The sequence below is a fragment of the Phyllobates terribilis genome, unplaced genomic scaffold (genome assembly GCF_046119375.1).
Source record: "Phyllobates terribilis strain yellow unplaced genomic scaffold, ASM4611937v1 Scaffold_11__3_contigs__length_659146591, whole genome shotgun sequence".
Taxonomy (NCBI): domain Eukaryota; kingdom Metazoa; phylum Chordata; class Amphibia; order Anura; family Dendrobatidae; genus Phyllobates; species Phyllobates terribilis.
In genome coordinates this window covers 325,386,339-325,407,652 of record NW_027362771.1, presented here as the reverse complement: position 1 = coordinate 325,407,652, position 21,314 = coordinate 325,386,339, and the positions used below count along the sequence as shown (strand labels likewise).

Sequence of the window (21,314 nt, the reverse complement as noted above, 5' to 3'; positions counted from 1 at the left end):
CACATAGAGGGAGTATTTAAGGTGGGCACCATCTAAGATCAGGGTCAGTCTGCCACAGTCAGTCAGTCTGTGAGAAGCCAGAGGAAGAGAGCAGAGCAGAGGAGAAGAGCAGCTCCAAGGCCCAGAGAGAGAGTGAGAGAGGAGAACAAGAAAGACCCAGAGAAGGGGAAACAGAAGGAACTCTGAGAACCCACATACAAACACAGGGTGAAGAGTTGGCAATAGGGTACCGGATCCCAAACTGGTGGGGGCTAAAGCATACCTCAGCCAGAGACCGGAGGCCGTGGGCAGGATCTGCCACGGCCACCCACCACATCCACCCTGAAGGCAAACCACGTGTAGGGTCAGGGAACCCAAGGCCAAGGGTCTCCCAACAGAAGGCCCGAGGGAGCTGGACCTAGGTGGATCCCTGGTGGGGACGGCCAGAAGAAAGGACAAGAAGGAGGGCTCAGGGACACGCTCCGGACTTGCTTGGGGGTTGGCTGAATCCAGGACCTGGTGGACGCAGCACGGCTCGGGTGGTCACTCAAGGCTGGAGTGACCGGAATATCTGCAGTAAGTAAACACCCTGAACTGCACAACCCGACTCTGTCTTTACTTATCATCTACGCTGCACCACCACAACCCCCATCCTCTGCACCTGACCCCCTGAGGCCATACCCCTCCCGTTGGGGGTTATACTATCTAAAGCTGCACCAACACCATCAGCCTCAGCGGACCCTGCTGCAGCGGCGGCCGTAGTGACCGCAATCCAACGGGTGGCGTAGTCGACATAAAGAACTTTGTAACATCTGTAGGACTGCCACATACTCTGAGCTTGACACCCTGGGCACGGACCGGGTCACAGCCACTCGGAGACTACAACCCCCATCTGATCCGGCTCCGGGTATTCCCCTAAAGAATATGGCCCAGGGGGTGCGTCATATATATAGGACAGGAGGAGTGGTACTGTGCCGTGTGTATACAGAACAGGAGGAGTGTTACTGTGCAGTGTATATACAGGACAGGAGAAGTGGTACTGTGCAGTGTATATACAGGACAGGAGAAGTGGTATTATGCAGTGTATATACAGGACAGATGTGATACTGTGCAGTGTATATACAGGACAGGAGAAGTGGTACTGTACACTGTGTATATACAGGACAGGAAAAGTGATGCTGTGCAGTGTATATACAGGACAGGAGAAGTGGTACTGTGAAGTATATATACAGGATAGGAGGAGTGGTACTGTGCAGTGTATATATACAAGACAGGAGGAGTGGTACTGTGCAGTGTATATATACAGGACAGGAGGAGTGGTACTGTGCAGTATATATATACAGGACAGGCGGAGTGGTACTGTGCAGTATATATACAGGATAGGAGGAGTGGTACTGTGCAGTGTATATATACAAGACAGGAGGAGTGGTACTGTGCAGTGTATATATAAAGGACAGGAGGAGTGGTACTGTGCAGTATATATATACAGGACAGGCGGAGTGGTACTGTGCAGTATATATATATAGGACAGGAGGAGTGGTACTGTGCCGTGTGTATACAGAACAGGAGGAGTGTTACTGTGCAGTGTATATACAGGACAGGAGAAGTGGTACTGTGCAGTGTATATACAGGACAGGAGAAGTGGTATTATGCAGTGTATATACAGGACAGATGTGATACTGTGCAGTGTATATACAGGACAGGAGAAGTGGTACTGTACACTGTGTATATACAGGACAGGAAAAGTGATGCTGTGCAGTGTATATACAGGACAGGAGAAGTGGTACTGTGAAGTATATATACAGGATAGGAGGAGTGGTACTGTGCAGTGTATATATACAAGACAGGAGGAGTGGTACTGTGCAGTGTATATATACAGGACAGGAGGAGTGGTACTGTGCAGTATATATATACAGGACAGGCGGAGTGGTACTGTGCAGTATATATACAGGATAGGAGGAGTGGTACTGTGCAGTGTATATATACAAGACAGGAGGAGTGGTACTGTGCAGTGTATATATACAGGACAGGAGGAGTGGTACTGTGCAGTATATATATACAGGACAGGCGGAGTGGTACTGTGCAGTATATATATATAGGACAGGAGGAGTGGTACTGTGCCGTGTGTATACAGAACAGGAGGAGTGTTACTGTGCAGTGTATATACAGGACAGGAGAAGTGGTACTGTGCAGTGTATATACAGGACAGGAGAAGTGGTACTGTGCAGTGTATATATACAGGACAGGCGGAGTGGTACTGTGCAGTATATATATATAGGACAGGAGGAGTGGTACTGTGCCGTGTGTATACAGAACAGAAGGAGTGTTACTGTGCAGTGTATATACAGGACAGGAGAAGTGGTACTGTGCAGTGTATATACAGGACAGGAGGAGTGGTACTGTGCAGTGTATATATACAGGTCAGGAGGAGTGGTACTGTGCAGTGTATATATATAGGACAGGAGGAGTGGTACTGTGCCATGTGTATACAGAACAGGAGGAGTGTTACTGTGCAGTGTATATACAGGACAGGAGAAGTGGTACTGTGCATTGTATATACAGGACAGGAGAAGTGGTACTGTGCAGTGTATATATACAGGACAGGCGGAGTGGTACTGTGCAGTATATATATATTGGACAGGAGGAGTGGTACTGTGCCGTGTGTATACAGAACAGGAGGAGTGTTACTGTGCAGTGTATATACAGGACAGGAGAAGTGGTACTGTGCAGTGTATATACAGGACAGGAGAAGTGGTATTATGCAGTGTATATACAGGACAGATGTGATACTGTGCAGTGTATATACAGGACAGGAGAAGTGGTACTGTGCAGTGTATATATACAGAACAGGAGGAGTGGTGCTGAGAGTAGCAGCTGTCTGTGGAGCTCAAGCACTTCCAGGAGGAGGGTTGTCGTCTGCCTCTCTTCTCCCCAGGGAGAGGCAGGCTTACTGGGAGGCCGGCATGGCTTCCCAGCCTCCTATCCCCCGGTCTATGCCGGCGGGGGAGAAGGAGCCTCAACAACCGGCCCAGGAGGGAGTGAGGAGATCGGGAAGGGTGAGGAAGAATACATCCACCTGCTCCAACCCCGAGACTGTTCACTGCCAGCCCAGAGAGGGAGACCGGGGCACCCCAGGCCCCAGGAACAAGAGCCCAGCAAGATCCTGGGGGGAGATGAGCTCCAGCGAGTCCACAAGTTCCTTCTCCTCCCGAGTGGTCGCCACGTTGCGAGAGTACGAGGACGCCGGCAAAGCACTAACCCAGAAGAAAGAGGAGCTGAGGGAGGCCCGGGTCCTGAACACCCGGGCGTCCAACAAGGAGAGACCCGCGACCTCCCAGAGGGTTAAAGCCCTCAGAGACGAGGTGGTCAGGTTAGTGCTCCTCCGGGAGGGGATTGAGAAAAGCGCAGGTCCCTTCCTGGAGAGGTTTAAGAACCAGCGGCGGTTCTCAGAAATGAAGGGGTTAAACACCTCAGGAGAACCGCCAGCCGGCGTCCTTAGTGAAGAGGAGGAGGAGGATGAAGAGGTGACTGGAGTCTCAGTTGCTGGAGCCAGTGAGGGGCAGAGCCGGAGCTCAAGTGGTCTCCCTGCAGGGCAGAGGACTCCCACAGCAGAGGCTGGAGTGTCGGGGGAGGAGGAGGAAGGAGGACTGCTGAGGGAGATCCGACTGCTGGAGTCTCCAGTGGACCTGACGCGGTTTTCCTTCGGTGAGGACAAACCAGTGGAGGAGACAGGGAAGAGGAAGAAGAAGAAGACCGGAGGAGCTGCACAGGAGGTGGTGAGTTATAAGTATGTACCAATGTCTGATGTTGCACCTGCCACCTTCTGTTTAAACCCCACCAAACCTAAAGGCACGGGCTCTGCAGTGGGCTCGAGGCAGAGGCAAGGTGGGGAGAGGAGGCGGACGTCCGGCGATGCTGCCATCTGTGCGGGGAACAGTGCAGGGGGCGAGGCTGTGGAGGTACTCACAGCGCCGGACATAGGGAGTTCTGTGGAGTTTCCCACCCTGCCCTCTGCGGCTAAGCCGGTTATCACCGGGGCTGGGGGGGCAGGGAAGGATGTGAAAAACACATCAGCAAAGAACACTGGGCACACTGCTGCGACAGGGGGGCAGTGTGCCCCAGCGCCCAAAAAGGACACTAAGACCCCAAAGTCTGTGGGTGCAGGGCGGGCAGAGGTGCCGAGAAAACAGTCTGGCCAGAACAAGGACCAAAATGCTGCAGTAGGGGGGCGGGGCGCTCCAGCAGACGACCTGCAGAAAGCCAGCAGCAACCAAAGGGAAACGGGTGTGGTGCTGCAGGGAAAGGAGTCTCTGGAAGTGCTCCCCTCCCCCGGCCCAGCAGGTGTGAGTGCAGAGACACCAGACACAAGGGAGGAAGGAATGGAGGTGACTGTGGAAGGTGCAGAGAACAGCAGAGGTAATGGGGTGACAAGTAAAGAGAATAGAAATAGTGGTGTAGTGAATGATGGGAGTAATGGTGGAGCAGATGGTGAGAGTAATGGTGGAGCAGATGATGAGAGTAGTAGGAATGGTGGAATTAGTGGTACAGTGAATGATGATGCAGCAAATGGTGGGGGTAGTGGTGCAGTGAATGATGATGTAGCAAATGGTGGGGGTAGTGGTGGAATGAATGCTGGGAGTTGTGGGAATGGTGGGAGTTGTGGTGTAGCAAATGTTGGGGGTAGTGGTGTAATGAATGGTGGGAGTAGTGGTCCTGCGAATGGTGTGAGTAGTAGTGGAGTGAACGATGGGAGTAATGGTCCTGCGAATGGTGTGAATAGTACTGGAGTGAATGGTGGGAGCAGCACTGGTGTTGGTGGGGGGGAAGTAGGTGCTGGTCCCGCTGCCCCCCCAGCATTGGCGGGGGCTTCAGCCCAAAGCTATTCAGAAGCTGTCAGTGCTGGGGGTAGTAGTGCGCCCTCGTCTGGTGGCCCTGGGGATGGTGACTTGCAACAGCAGCTCCTGGACGCCCTGAGGAGAGGGGAGAGCTCCATCACTGTAGAGGGGAGGGAGGTTGATCTGTCTTTCTGGATAGAGAGACATGGTCTTTCAGCCTTCCGAGATAGAGGGGCAGAGACTGTCTGGTCTCTGCCGACAACGGGGCAGAGGAGTAACCGTAGGAACGTGGTCCGTCTCCAGTGGGTAAGCAAGGATGCCTGTCCTGATAGGTCGAAGGTGGTTGAGCTCCTGCTGGGGATGGGCTTTGCGGCATATGACATCTTTGCCTTGATCCATCCCTATGGGACCTCCTACTTCGATGTCAGCTTCGTGAGACCGGAGGGCCTTGAGCTTTTCTGGTCTCGCCATGAGCTGGCTCGGAGTCGCCCCGAATGGCATGGTCTCTTTCCCCTGGCAATAACTCGCCAAGATTCAGTCAGGAAAGTGACCGTTCTGACTAGTAACGAGTCGCTTTCCTGTATGGACATTACCACCTGGGTGAGTAGATACGGAGAGGTCACCAATATTCCCGAAAAGAATCTGGATGACCATGGTATCTGGTCAGGGGCCTGGACCTTCATGGTGAGATTGAAGGTTTCGGGAAACACTGTTACCCATATCCCCTCCTCAACCTTTTTGGGGAGGGATAGGATCTTGATTTTCTACCGGGGGCAGCCTAAGGTCTGTCACAGGTGCGGTAGCCCCACACACTTCAGTGCGCAGTGTACCACCCAGAAATGCGCACTGTGTGGGGACCTCGGTCATCTTGCTGCTGCCTGTCGCAGGATTAGGTGTAACTTGTGTGGTGACCTCGGTCACCCGTTCAGTCGCTGTCCGCGTTCCTTCGCCAATGCGGTCCTGAAAGCGGCGAGTGTGGGACAGGCGCAAGCCGGGACTAATCTTGCCGGTGAAGGGACCAGTAGGGGCGGGGGAGGCAGGGATCCGGTGAGGAGCAAGCTGCCGCCATCCACCATCAGGCGGCAGGAGAAGCGCCGTGGGGACAGGGGGCAGGGAGTAATGTCCCTAAACTCTGACCCAGGTACTTCACTTGCAGCTGAGGATCCTAAAGACAGTGAATTGAGCGAGGAAGTCAAGAGACTTGAAAGGGAAGAGCGAGAGGACGCCACGTCTTCCCAGGAACCCTCTTCTGGTGACAGTCTAGATGAGGGAGAGGGGGAGTGGTCACAGAAAAAGAAAAAGGGTAACAGGAAAACGGCCAGAGGTAGGAGGGGGACCAGGTCTCGAGCTGCCTCTTTGGAGTGCGACCCCTCTGACTCTCTGGCCATGATCCAAGCGCCATTGGAGGGTTCAGCCGCCCCCCCTCTGGTGGATCTCTCCAACCGGTTCGGGGCTCTCCAGGACCTCCCTCTGGAGGGGGGAAGTGGGGACCCGGGGCCGGAGGTTGCGGACAAGGTGGTTGGGGCTCAGGAGATGGCTGGGTCTTCCTCTCGGGGGGCAAATACAAAGCCCTCTGGGGGGATGACTAACCCAGGACCACCAGACGAGGGCAAGAATCTATGTAAGGAGAGAATGGATGAATCTGTTTGTCTTAAGCGCACTAAAAACCCGTCATTATCAGAGGAAGAGGTTGGGACTGTCAGTGGTGGGAAGAAAAAGGCTATCTAATTCAATCAATCATGATGGCGGCACCCACCCCGTTGACGCTGGCAACTATTAATGTTTGCAGCATAAAGTCAGATGCGGCAAGGTACACGGCCTTTCATTTTCTCGGCCAACTTGACGCCGACATTTTGTTTTTGCAGGAGACCAGGTTGACCGATATATCAACCTTGCATAAAGCAAGGCGGGAGTGGAGGCATGGGCCCTCCTACTGGTCTCTTGCGGCCGAGCCGTATAGCGGGGTGGCGGTCCTTTTTAAGACCGCAGCGGTTGAATGCAGACGAGTGATCGAATTAGAAATGGGGAGATGCTTGATCCTAGATGTCTCCATGGGGGGACAAGAGCTTCGGCTCATTAACATCTATGGTTCCCAGTCCAAGTGGGACCGCAAATGTCTCTTCCTGAAGATCAAACCTTTTTTATTTTCGAGTCGGCAGGTGGTCTTCGGAGGGGATTTCAACAATGTCACGAGATCCTGTGATAGAGGAGGTTCCGGAGACCGGCTGGCTTATGACTGCGTCGCGTTAAACAGGATAGTGAGTGAGGCTCGCCTGGTGGATGTCCACATCCGGCACAACCCGGGCGACACAGGATTCACCTTTTTTAGAGGTAGTCAGTGCAGGTCTAGGCTAGATAGGTTTTATTTGAAGGAGGAGGCCGTCTCTTCGCCGTTGTCGGTTGTGGAGGTGGAGTTCTCCGATCACTGTTTGATTATGTTTTCTCTCAACGTTACAGAGACTCCTCGGATGGGAAGAGGCTATTGGAAGCTGAATTCATCACTCCTTGAGGAAGAAGCTGTAAGACGGTCTTTTGAGGAATTCTTTCAGAGCCAGGTACCATTGCTGGGCCTAAGTAACACTAAGTCGGAGTGGTGGGAGATGTTCAAACATCGGGTGGCGAGATTCTTCCGGCAGCTCTCGAACCTCAGAAGCCTGAACAGGGATCGCCTGTATCAGAGCCTGAGGAGGAAACTCGAGCATCTTGTCTCGACTGGAGGTAGCCGCGAGGAGATCTCCAGAGTGAAGTCCTTGCTGAAGAGGTGTCAGTACGATAGGCACGCATCTTTGGTTTTCGAAAGGGACTACGGGAAGTACTGCTCGCCCGACCCTTACAGAAACTGTAAGATGTCAGTGAATAGTAAGATAGTGACGGGGCTGGTGGACAGTACGGGGTCCCTGAGAAGGTCCAGATCAGGGATCTTGGAGGTTGTCAGTTCCTACTACTCGCACCTCTTGGGAAGGAGGGAGCTTGATCGTGACGGGATGTCGGCTTTCCTGGCTGAATCTGTTCCTGAGCCAGGGGCTGACCTCTCGCTGGGCGATTTGGCAGAAGCGATCAAAGAAGAGGAAGTGAGACTGGCGATCGATGGGCTTAGGCCCAAAAAGTCGCCAGGTCCGGATGGCTTAACATCCGAGTTCTTTAGGACCTTTAGGGACTCTTTGGTCCCCCTCTTGACTCAGGTGTTTAACGAGTGTCTCTCCTCGGGCACTCTGCCGAGATCATTAAGGAGGTCAGCTTTGATCATTTTGTCAAAGGGTAAGGATCCGTCACGCATTGAGAACTGGCGTCCCATAGCACTTCTCAATGTGGACAGGAAGATTTTGGCTAAGATACTTTTCAACAGGCTGGTGAAGTTTGCACCCTGGCTCCTTTCGGAGGTTCAGCACTGTTGCGTTCCTGGCCGTAGCACTTTTAGTGCTGTTCTAGGTGTCCGAGAGGCCGTGGAGCAAGGCAGGGCGGGCCTCTGGAAGGGGTTCTTGCTGACCCTGGATCAGGCAAAAGCCTTTGATCGGGTTAACCACGAGTACCTCTGGTCCACTCTTTTGAGGTATGGTCTGCCTGGAGGGTTTGTGGACTGGCTTAAGACCTTGTATGCAGGGGCTGAGACTTTCCCTCTGGTGAATGGGTGGATTGGACGACCTTTTGGGGTAGGATCCGGTGTCCGTCAGGGCTGTCCTCTTAACCCTTTGCTTTACGCGTTTGCGATCGATCCCTTCCTCAGAAGGATCGATTGTAGACCGTTGGCGGGGGTGCGGATGGGCGGGGCGGCGCCGGAGACTATCCTGAGGGTGGTGGCCTACGCGGACGATGTCACTGTCTTTGTTTCTTCGCAAGAGGAGGCAGCAGCGGTGATGTCAGAAGTGGAGCGCTACTCGGAGGCATCCGGGTCCAAGGTCAGCCAGGATAAGTGTGAGAGTCTCTGGCTGGGAGGCAGAGATCCCGGGTTTGATCTTCCGGACACCCTCCCCGAACCCCAAGAACATGCCAAAGTCCTGGGCATCGAATTCGGCCAGGGTGATTACCCCACGAAAAACTGGGAAGGCAGAATCAAAGGTGTCGCCCAAAGAGTGGACCAATGGAGGGGTTGGTCTTTGACCCTGAGGGAAAGGGTTGGCCTGTGCAAAGCTTTCCTGCTCCCCTTGCTAATCTACCTGGGCAGCGTCTGTGTCTTGCCAGAGCCTCTCTGGACACGGGTCTACAGTCTGTTCTTCCAGATGTTATGGGGGAACAGACTGAACCTAGTCAAGCGGGAGGTCACTTACCGCACGAGGAGACTAGGGGGTTTGAATATGGTGAACCCCGTGGTGTTCCTAGTGAACACTTTCTTGAAGGTGAACGTGGCAAACCTCTGGAAAGAGAGGGCTCCTCCGTGGGTATTCTCCTGCAAGGGATGGTTTCAGCCTTTCTTCCAGGAATGGGAGACAGGGGGAAGATTGAAGGATCTTCGCACACCACACGGGCATCTCCCGGCTTATGTTACCCCGGTTCTGAAAATGATCCACCGGTGGGGTCTGGGAATGTGGGAGGTGAGGTCCCTCCCGAGGAAACTCCTCGATATGAGGGTCTTGCTTTCTCATTTTCAGAGTCCATTGGCCCTCAAAGACTGCCCAAGTCGGGATCTGGAGGTTGGGTTGAGTTTGTTAAATTCTACCAGGATCCCCGAGAAGTACTGGGACTTGACTTGGCGCTGCTTCCATGGTAAGCTGTATGTGAGGGACAATTTGAAGTACAGGAGCTCCGAGGACAGGAATTGCCCCCGTGAGGCTTGTGCTAACGTGCTGGAAAGCATGGAGCACTTCCTGCTTCATTGTCCCTTTAATACAGAGGTGTACAACAGGGTGGGGGTTTCCATTGGTTGGCCGCGGCTGGCTACTCTGTCCTACGCCGGGTGGGCCTATGGAGCGTTCGGAGACCTTGGGAGAAGGGACCGAGACACTTTATTCATAGTCAGCGCAGTGGTGAGATATTTCACGTGGAACGCACGAGTTTTAGTCTCGACGCAGAGTAAAATCCTCCATGTAGATGAAGTCTGTAGGAACATCCTAGGTGACCTGGTGAAGGTACGTTCTCTGGAGTATGAAAGACTGGGTGCCCGGAGGGCGGCCCGTCTCTGGAGGGGCTTTTCCTTCAGGGTGCCTTAGTCCGGTAGTACTCCTATATCCTGGTGGTGGGCTGATGTCTTTCCACCCTAGATTTTTGTTTTGTATTTCTGTCTCCTGAATAGAAGGTTTGCCGGCATCGAACTTGAGCCTTGGATGGTGAGTGTGTAGGTTGTGTTCTGTATATATTGTATATAATGTATAATAGGGGGTTTTAGTTAGGTTGGGTGGGGGATTTGGGGGGGTTTTCATCGGCGGTGATAAGAGGACTGATCTGGCCTGGTCCAGGCCCCGCCTGGGGAAAAACTTTGGGGCCTGATCCTAGCTCGGAGTAATCCTGAACTTTGTGGCCAGAGCTGGATCAGGGGTGGCGGGATAGTTAGTGTAGGTCTGTGTTTTATGTATATATATTAAAAATTACAAAAAAAATATAAAATATAAAAAAAAAAAAAAAAATTGTTCATGTCACTATTGTATATATTGTTATTTTTGTTTTTCTGTGGTGTGAATGAGGTGCGGTAAGGGGGTGACTAAGGTCAGGCAGTGGGACCAGTAGGTTAGTGTTAGTTCCCGGTTGTATATACGTTATATTAGGTTTAGTGTTTTATTGTATATAATCTTGTATATAGGATGGTGTTTTATGTGTATATAGGACGGTGTGAGTGTTGTGTGGGATTGTATATAGTAGTATGAATGAAGCTGGGCCGGGGGTTTTATAGGTTTTATAATATTTATTTCCTGTGTATATATATATATATTCCTGCGGTGATTTATTTTGTTTCTATTTTCTGTGATTTGTCGTCTTGTTTTGTTCTTATGTTCGGTGTCCTGTAATGTATTATTGTTCTGTCATGTACTGTACTTATTCTATCAATAAAAAAAAGACCTGCAGTATATATATATAGGACAGGAGGAGTGGTACTGTGCCGTGTGTATACAGAACAGGAGGAGTGTTACTGTGCAGTGTATATACAGGACAGGAGAAGTGGTACTGTGCAGTGTATATACAGGACAGGAGGAGTGGTACTGTGCAGTGTATATATACAGGACAGGAGGAGTGGTACTGTGCAGTGTATATATACAGGACAGGAGAAGTAGTTCTGTGCAGTGTATATATACAGGACAGGATAAGTTGTATTTTGCAGTGTATATACAGGACAGAAGTGGCACTGTGGAGTGTATATATACAGGACAGGAGAAGTGGTACTGTGCAGTGTATATATACAGGACAGGAGAAGTGGTACTGTGCAGTGTATATATACAGGACAGGAGGAGTGGTACTGTGCAGTATATATATACAGGACAGGAGGAGTGGTACTGTGCAGTGTATATATACAGGACAGGAGAAGTAGTTCTGTGCAGTGTATATATACAGGACAGGATAAGTTGTATTTTGCAGTGTATATACAGGACAGAAGTGGCACTGTGGAGTGTATATATACAGGACAGGAGAAGTGGTACTGTGCAGTGTATATACACAGGACAGAAGTGGCACTGTGAAGTTTATATATACAGGGCAGGAGAAGTGGTACTGTGCAGTGTATATATACAGGACAGGAGAAGTGGTACTGTGCAGTGTATATATACAGGACATGAGAAGTGCTACTGTGCAGTGCATATATACAGGACAGGATAGTGGTACTGTGCAGCTTATATATACAGGACAAGAGAAGTGATACTGTACAGTGTATATACACAGGACAGAAGTGGCACTGTGTAGTGTATATATACAGGGCAGGAGAAATGGTATTGTGCAGTATATACTGTATATACAGGACAGGAGAAGTGGTACTGTGCAGTATATATATACAGGACAGGAGAAGTGGTACTGTGCAGTGTATATATACAGGACAGGAGGGGTGGTACTGTACAGTATATATTCAGGACATTAGAAGTGATACTGTGTAGTATAAATATACTGGACAGGAGAAGTGGTACTGTGCAGTGTATATATACAGGACAGGAGAAGTGGTACTGTGCAGTGTATATATACAGGACAGGAGGGGTGGTACTGTACAGTATATATTCAGGACAGGAGAAGTGATACTGTGTAGTATAAATATGCTGGACAGGAGAAGTGGTACTGTGCAGTGTATATATACAGGACAGGAGGAGTGGTACTGTGCAGTGTATATATACAGGACAGGAGGAGTGGTACTGTGCAGTATATATATACAGGACAGGAGAAGTGGTACTGTGCAGTGTATATATACAGGACAGGCGGAGTGGTACTGTGCAGTATATATATATAGGACAGGAGGAGTGGTACTGTGCCGTGTGTATACAGAACAGGAGGAGTGTTACTGTGCAGTGTATATACAGGACAGGAGAAGTGGTACTGTGCAGTGTATATACAGGACAGGAGAAGTGGTACTGTGCAGTGTATATATACAAGACAGGAGGAGTGGTACTGTGCAGTGTATATATACAGGACAGGAGGAGTGGTACTGTGCAGTATATATATACAGGACAGGAGAAGTGGTACTGTGCAGTGTATATATACAGGACAGGCGGAGTGGTACTGTGCAGTATATATATATAGGACAGGAGGAGTGGTACTGTGCCGTGTGTATACAGAACAGGAGGAGTGTTACTGTGCAGTGTATATACAGGACAGGAGAAGTGGTACTGTGCAGTGTATATACAGGACAGGAGAAGTGGTACTGTGCAGTGTATATATACAGGACAGGCGGAGTGGTACTGTGCAGTATATATATATAGGACAGGAGGAGTGGTACTGTGCCGTGTGTATACAGAACAGGAGGAGTGTTACTGTGCAGTGTATATACAGGACAGGAGAAGTGGTACTGTGCAGTGTATATACAGGACAGGAGGAGTGGTACTGTGCAGTGTATATATACAGGACAGGAGGAGTGGTACTGTGCAGTGTATATATACAGGACAGGAGAAGTAGTTCTGTGCAGTGTATATATACAGGACATGAGAAGTGCTACTGTGCAGTGCATATATACAGGACAGGAGAGTGGTACTGTGCAGTTTATATATACAGGACAAGAGAAGTGGTACTGTACAGTGTATATACACAGGACAGAAGTGGCACAGTGTAGTGTATATATACAGGGCAGGAGAAATGGTATTGTGCAGTATATACTGTATATACAGGACAGGAGAAGTGGTACTGTGCAGTATATATATACAGGACAGGAGAAGTGGTACTGTGCAGTGTATATATACAGGACAGGAGGGGTGGTACTGTACAGTATATATACAGGACAGGAGAAGTGATACTGTGTAGTATAAATATACTGGACAGGAGAAGTGGTACTGTGCAGTGTATATATACAGGACAGGAGAATTGGTACTGTGCAGTGTATATATACAGGACAGGAGGGGTGGTACTCTACAGTATATATACAAGACAGGAGAAGTGGTACTGTGCAGTTTATATATACAGGACAGAAGTGGTACTGTGCAGTGTATACTGTGGAAAGACGACTTGCTCGGCTCTCCGGAGGCAGACACAGGACACACGGTTTGGGTAAACTGTCTTCGGGTTTATTGTGTGGCATAAACTCCAGCAGCGTCCCATAAAAAGTAAACAGTCCCTCTTGGGGTTAACAGGAAAACAAAAGATAAGGTATGACAGAGTCCAATAGTGAGCGAGGCTCTGCTGCTGCAAGCAGCACAGTGAAGTCTTCAGCAACACCAGTCCTCTGGTGTTGCTCTCTGGTTTCACCCAAACATAGCCTGGAGACTTCACTCTCCAGACCACACACACTCCACAGAAACAAAGCTGACTGAGCATTTAAAACTTGCTCAGCCATACCCTGAGGCGAGATAGGGGGAATGACTTCCCTCCCATCTCTACGTCATTCCCATAAAAGAACACCCTTTTAAATGAGTTAACCCTCCAGCATATAACATGCTGGCAGAAAGTTTATTGGTTTCAGTTCACACAGGCTATCAATCTGTGTGACACAAACCTCCCCTCATAGATCCTATCAGTGACTCTGTTACAACATACACAGGAGAGGAGAAGTGGTACTGTGCAGTATATATACACAGGACAGGAGAAGTGGTACTGTGCAGTGTATATATACAGATACTTAGATTTGCACCACGCAGGTAGTATATATACTGTATATATAAAACTGAGCAACACCAAATCTTAAGCGGAGGACTCTTTATTAGCCCATGTGGTAACATTTCGGTTCCACAGCAGAGAAACGTTCTGTTATGGATCCAAAACATTGCCACGTGGGCTAATAAAGAGCCCTCTGCTTTTTTCAACATAGCATATACAGCTCCACAATATATACTACAATCAATTATATACACAGCTCCACTCTCTATACTGTGCAAAAGAATATAGACTGGAGCTGTGTATATGTTATGTTCTGCTACCAGAGCTAAGGAAAGAGAGGAGATCTGTCCCTACAATAGAACTCAGCTGAATCCCTACGATGTAACAGGGGACCTGATCCTGCGATCAGACCTGCTAAAGTCCTAAGCTAGTCTGTACGAAGACCTATAGATGTGGGGAGGGAATCCCTACAAGTACTAAGGACTGGGAGGAATATGGGACACCTCCTAACAGAAATAGTAGCAGACAGAAGAACAAACAAAATATATAGAACATAGAGGTCAGTAGACCAAGCAAACTAACAGAGCAAGACACAGAGCACAGGCTAGCTAGAAAGTAGATATACAATGAAGTCCAGCAAAGCCAGAAGGGCGGAGCAGGATTAAATAGGCCAACAAGGTCATGTGACCAGCAAAGGAAAAAAAAACCTAACAGCAAGGTTCTAACAGTATATACTATTTAATGCAGAGATATGCCCATGTATATAATGTGGATTCCACACTATATACTATAGTATATACACAGCACCATACTATATAAACATCTGTACACTATATATACACAACTCTACATTATAATTAAGACACCATTATACTATTATTATTATTGTTATAATTTATTATTATAGCGCCATTCATTCCATGGTGCTTTTCATGTGAAAGGGATATACATAGCACAAACAATTACAATAAATTTTGAACAATACAAGTCGGCGAGGTCCCTGACCATGAGGGCTCACAATCTACAGGGGATGGGTGAGGATACAGTAGGTGAGGGCAGAGTTGGCCGTGCAGAGAATGGTGGAGCGAGGGTTACTGCAGGTTGTAGGCTTGTCGGAAGAGGTGGTTCTTCAGGTTCCTTTTGAAGGTTTCCATGGTAGGCAAGAGTCTGATGTGTTGGGGTAGAGAGTTCCAGAGTAGGGGGGATGCGCGAGAGAAATCTTGTATGCGATTGTGGGAAGAGGAGATAAGAGGGGAGTAGAGAAGAAGATCTTGAGAGGATAGGAGGTTGCATGTAGGTAAGTGCCGGGAGACTAGGTCACAGATGTATGGGGAGACAGGTTGTGGATGGCTTTGTATACCATGGTTAGGGTTTTGAACTGGAGTTTCTGGGCAATGGGGAGACAGTGACAGGATTGACAGAGAGGAGAGGCCGGGGAATAGCGGGGAGACAGGTGGTTTAGTTGGGCAGCAGAGTTTAGGATAGATTGGAGGCGTGCGAGAGTGGTAGAAGGGAGGCCACAGAGCAAGAGGTTGCAGTAGTCGAGGCGGGAAATGATGAGGGCGTGCACTAGTGTTTTTGCAGATTCGTGGTTGAGGAATGTGCGGATCCGGGTGATATTTTTGAGTTGGAGTCAGCAGGAAGTGGAAAGGGCTTGGATATGTGTTTAAAGGAGAGGTTAGAGTCCAGGGTTACACCGAGGCAGCGGGCTTGCAGGACTGTGGAGAGTGGGCAGCCATTGACTTTGATGGATAGGTCAGTTGGGGGGGGTTGAGTGAGACGGCGGAAAGTTGCTGAATTCAGTTTTGTCCATGTTAAATTTTAGAAATCTGTCATAGAAGAAGGATGAGATAGCGGACAGACATTGTGGGATTTTGGTTAGTAGGGAGGAGATATCGGATCCAGAGAGGTAGATCTGTGTGTCATCAGCATAGAGGTGATACTGAAAGCCATGGGACTCTATGAGTTGTCCCAGGCCAAAGGTGTAGATTGTGAAGAGCAGGGGTCCTAGGACTGAACGTTGGGGGACACCGACAGATAGGGGGCGAGATGAGGAGGTGGTGTGTGAGTGGGAGACGCTGAATGTCCTGTCTGTTAAGTACGAGGAGATCCAAGATAGGGCCAAATCTTTAATGCCAAGAGAAGAGAGAGTCTGTAGTAAGAGGGAATGGTCCACTGTGTCAAAGGCAGATAACAGGTCCAGGAGGAGGGAAAAGTGATATGGGGCGATAGCTAGACAGAGAGGATGGATCAAGGGAGGGTTTTTTGAGAATGGGTGTGATCGAGGCATGTTTGAAGCATGAGGAGAAGACACCAGTTAGTGACAGGTTGAAAAGGTGGGTTAGGGTTGAGATGAAGACTGTAGTGAGGTTAGGGATGAGGTGGGACGGGATTGGATTAAGTTCGCAGGTGGTGAGGTGTGATTTGGAAAGTAAAGAGGAGAGGTGATCGTCCGTAATGGTGGAGAAGCTGGTTTTGGAGGAGGATGGTTGAGTAATTATGAGGAGGGGCTGTGGGGACTTTAGGCAAAAGCTTTGTCTAATGGTGTCAATCTTCTGCTTGAAGAATGAGGCAAAGTCTTCGGCTGAGATGAGAGGAGAGGGAGGAGGTGCTGGGGGACGGAGGAGAGAATTGAAAGTTTTGAATAGCTGTTTAGGGTTGTTAGACAGGGAGGATATGAGAGATGAGAAGTATGTTTTTTTTGCTGTAGTGAGTGTGGACTTGAAGGTAGTGAGGGACTGTTTGAATGCAATGAAGTGCTCGCTGGAATGGGACCTTTTCCATTTCCGCTCAGCAACCCTGGAGGCCCTTCGCAGTTCTTTAGTCAGGTTGGTGTGCCAGGATTGTTGGTTGAGTGGGCGAGCTGTGGTATGTGTGAGGGAGCGAAGAATTTAGAGCTACGGCTGTTGTGTTATATAAAGTGGCAGCAGCATCTGCATTGTGTAAGGAACTTATGTCTGTAAGAGGGAGAAGGGATTCAGAGAGTGAGTGCAGGTCAAGGTGTTTGAGATTTCTGCGAGGGTATGCAAGTTTGTGGGGTGGGGCTTGTGCACCTGGAGAGGAGAGGGAAGAGAATGTGAGTAGGTTGTGGTCAGAAAGAGGGAGAAGTGAGCTAGAGAGGTTAGATAGGGAACAGAGGCGGGTGAAGATGAGGTCAAGTGTGTGGCCATCTTTGTGAGTGAGGGCTGAAGACCATTGAGCAAGGCCAAAGAAGGAAATGAGGGATAGAAACTTGGAGACAGATGAGTGGAAAGTGTCAATGGGGATGTTGAAGTCACACATGATGATAGTGGGGATGTCAGCGGAAAGGAAATGAAGCAGCCAGGTAGTGAAGTCGTCAAAGAAGGTGGTTGCTGTTCCTGGACGGCTGTTCTTGGCACGCACCCAGTGAATGAAAAGCTGTAGTGGGTCAGACATTCAGAGGAGCAGATTCCTGGGGTTAGTGAGTAGAGCCCAATGTTCTAAGAGCCCTGAACACGCTGCAGCGGCCCTTTCAAACTGCTGAATTAAGGCCCTGTGTGCGAGTGCTGTCATGCTTGCACACAGGACAAGGGCCGCCACTGCAGTGCACACTGACAGGGGCCGCGCACACACTGACAGGGACCGCAGCTGCGTGCATGCTGACAGGGGCCGCAGCTGCGAGCACGCTGACAGGGGCCGCAGCTGCGAGCACGCTGACTAGGGACGCAGTTGCAGCCACACGCTGACAAGGGCTTTCCCGGCCCTTGTCACCATGTGCAAGCGAAAGAGTGCATGCACACAGGACCTTAATTCAGAAGTTTTAAAGGGCCAGCAGCCCACTTTGTAGGTCACAGCCGCCGGCCCACTGGGCATCTGCCCGCCTCTGCAACTTGCCAGTCCGGGCCTGCTGCTACCTATCTACACACACGAGGGAGAGACCAGACAATCACCTCTAGCAGCACTGGAAAAAGCCATCTGGGTGTGGTGTCAGACTAGTCTCATCTTTTGTTATGGTCACCAGTTGACCTACCAACAGGTCATGTTTTAGGATTTCCTTAATATTGCACAGGTGATGGAATTATTACCTGGGCAATACTAAGAAAATCCTAAAAACATGACCTATTGGTGGCTGTGATGACCGGAGTTGGGGAACACTGCCTTAGAGTACATCTTCTCTAAAATGCCAGAGCCTTGCAGAGGAAAAATACTTGGCTGCATGACTGCTGTGATCTGGGCAGCATGAATCAGATGACAGGTTCCCAATAAATTAAAGGGGACCTTTTACCAAATGTTTCCTCTTGAAATGGACACACGATGTAATAGTGGCTGTATAGCAGAATAAATCTTTCATATATTCATATACTAAATACAATTACATGTAAAAGTTTGCGCACCCCTGTTCAAAATGACTGCTGTTGTGAACAGTTAAGCAAGTTGAAGATGAAGTGATCTCTAAAAGGCCTGACGTTAAAGATGACACATTTGCTTTATTTTCTAGGCAAAAAAATATATATTTATATATATATTGCTATTTTTTACATTTTAAAAATTACAAAAAGGAAAATGGGCCAATGCAAAAGTTTGGGCACCCTGCATAGATAATATCTAGTAGCAACCCCTTTGAAAGTATCACAGCTTGTAAACACTTGTTGTAGCCAGCCAAGAGTCTTCCAATTCTTGTTTGAGGGATTTTCATCCATTCTTCCTTGGAAAATTCTTCCAGTTCTGTGAGATTCCTGGGTCGTCTTGCATGCACTGCTATTCTGAGGTCTAGCCACAGATTTTCAATGATGTTCAGATCAGGAGACTGTGTAGGCCATTGTAAAACCTTCAGCTTGCGCCTATTCAGTCTATTGTAGATTTTGATGTGTGTTTAGGATCATCATCCATTTGTTGAGACCAGTCTCTTTTCAAATTCAGCTTTTTAAAGATCATTTAACCTTCAACTTACTTAACTGTTCACAATAACAATAATTTTGAACAGGGGTGCCAGACTTTTACATGCCACTGTATGTGTGTGGGTATATATATATATATATATATATATATATATATATATATATATATATATATATATATATATATATATACATATATACACAGGGTGGGCCATTTATATGGATGCACCTAAATAAAATGGGAATGGTTGGTGATATCAACTTCCTGTTTGTGGCACATTAGTATATGGGAGGGGGAAAACTTTTTCAGATGGGTGGTGACCATGGCGGCCATTTTGAAGTCAGCCATTTTGGGTCCAACTTTATTTTTTACAATGAGAAGGGAGTCATATGACACATCAAACTTATGGAGAATTTCATAAGAAAAACAATGGTTTGCTTTGTTTTAACGGAACTTTATTCTTTCATGAGTTGCTATCAAGTTTCTCTTTATTTACAGCCATTGACATGTCGCAGTGGTTAACACATGAGGAGTGGATAGAAATTGTGTTGATGTCTGGTGACCGCAGTACCCGGGTCATTGCAGCAGATTTCAATGCAAGACACCCTCCAAGACCACCCATCTCCCATGCTACAGTTAGCAAACTGCTTACTCAATTTCGTAAAACAGGTTCAGTGTTGGATTTGCCAAAATGTGGACGCAAGAAAACTGTCACTAATGAAGAAACATCAATGGCTGTCCTAGCTTCATTCAGCAAGAGCCCACAGCGTAGCACTTGCCGCATGTCACTGGAGAGTGGCATCAGTCGAACATCCCTTTGGCGGATATTAGCTACTCACAAATAGCACCCTTACAAAATCCAGCTGCTGCAGCATCTCAACGAGGATGACCCAGATCGGCGAACTGAATTTGCAGAATGGGCAAAACAAAAATTGGAACAGGACGCTCAGTTTACACAGTACATTATGTTCAATGATGAAGCAAACTTTTTGTGAATGGTGAAGTTAACAAACAAAACCACCGCTATTCGTCTGACACTAACCCACAGTGGATAGATCCCTCCAAGACTGTTGGAACACAAAAATTGATGGTATGGTGTGATATATGGGGTACAAAGATAGTGGGGCCATTCCTCATCAATGGAAACCTCAATGCCACTGGATATCTGAAATTGCTACATGATGATGTGTTGCCCTCTTTATGCACTGAAGATGGCACGTTCCCTGAGTTTTTCCAACAAGATGGTGCACCACCACATTATGGGCGTCAGGTTCGAGCATTCCTACATGAACAGTTTTCTGCAAAGTGGATTGGTCGTCGTGGGCCAGTTGAATGGCCGCCAAGGTCTCCCAATCTGACCCCCTTAGACTTTTATCTTTGGGGTCATCTGAAGGCAATTGTCTATGCTGTGAAAATACGAGATGTGCCACATCTGAAACAATGGATACTGGAAGCCTCTGCTAGCATTTCTTCTGCGATGTTGCTATCAGTGTGTCAAGAGTGGGAGAAGAGGGTTGCATTGACAATCCAACACAATGGGCAGCACTTTGAACACATTTTATAAGTGGACATAAACTTGTAAATAACTCATGAAAGAATAAAGTTACATTAAAACCAAGTACACCATTGTTTTTCTTATGAAATTCTCAATGAGTTTGATATGTCACATGACCCTTTTCCCATTGAAAAAAATAAAGTTGGATCCAAAATGGCCAACTTCAAAATGGCTGACATGGTCACCACCCATCTGGAAGTTTTCCCCCTCCCATATACTGATGTGCCACAAACAGGAAGTTGATATCACCAACCATTCCCATTTTATTTAGGTGTATTCATATAAATATATATACATACATACATATATTAATTTTGCCTCTCTGTTGCAGAGATGTTAGCAATCAAAGCATTTGGCCAAATGGGCTTGATCAGAGAGATTTCATTGGTCAGAGTCTTCTTCCTTCTGATGGATGCTGACCAATCATAAGCAGGCAGCTGCGCACTGGGGAAAAAGAACTTGATAACCATAATTCAGATGTGCACGGAACGACCTGTGATAGACCAGTGCACATAGGCTGCCATTGTTCCCAGCAGTGCGAGTCCTTTTTATATAGGATTAGGTGCTGCTGAGAACGATGATCTCTGTGATCGGCAGCCTGTTCACACTGCATGATTATAGTGATACAAGCGTTCCTAGCAATGCTCAGTCATGATAATTGTGCAGTGTAAATGGACCTAAACTCAGCTCTGCAAGAGTTGCCCGGACTGGCCGCAGCTCTCCTGGCCCAAATTCCACAGCCTTGTAGACATATATGAGACCATATACAAAGAAAAGCAAATGGAGCAGAAAAATCCCCTAAAGCATTTCAAAATGGATTATAATAAAAAGTATTTAAATCTTTATTAGTACAATATTTCAGTTACAAAAATACAAAAAATGATAAATAGTATTATATGGCGAGTACACAAGAATAATGTGACACGTGCAAGTCAGGG

General features: G+C 48.2%; 1 protein-coding gene across 1 annotated transcript in view; it reads left to right on the top strand.

The window, feature by feature from the left end:
• Window positions 1-3,379: 3,379 nt before the first annotated feature.
• LOC141167265 (uncharacterized) overlaps window positions 3,380-21,314 on the top strand; it is a 263,824-nt gene continuing 245,889 nt past the window's right edge. The window contains exon 1 of the mRNA XM_073654699.1: window positions 3,380-3,755. Within this exon, the coding sequence (XP_073510800.1) occupies window positions 3,432-3,755 (324 nt within the window). The 5' untranslated portion in view covers window positions 3,380-3,431. The remainder of the gene's footprint in view (window positions 3,756-21,314) is intronic.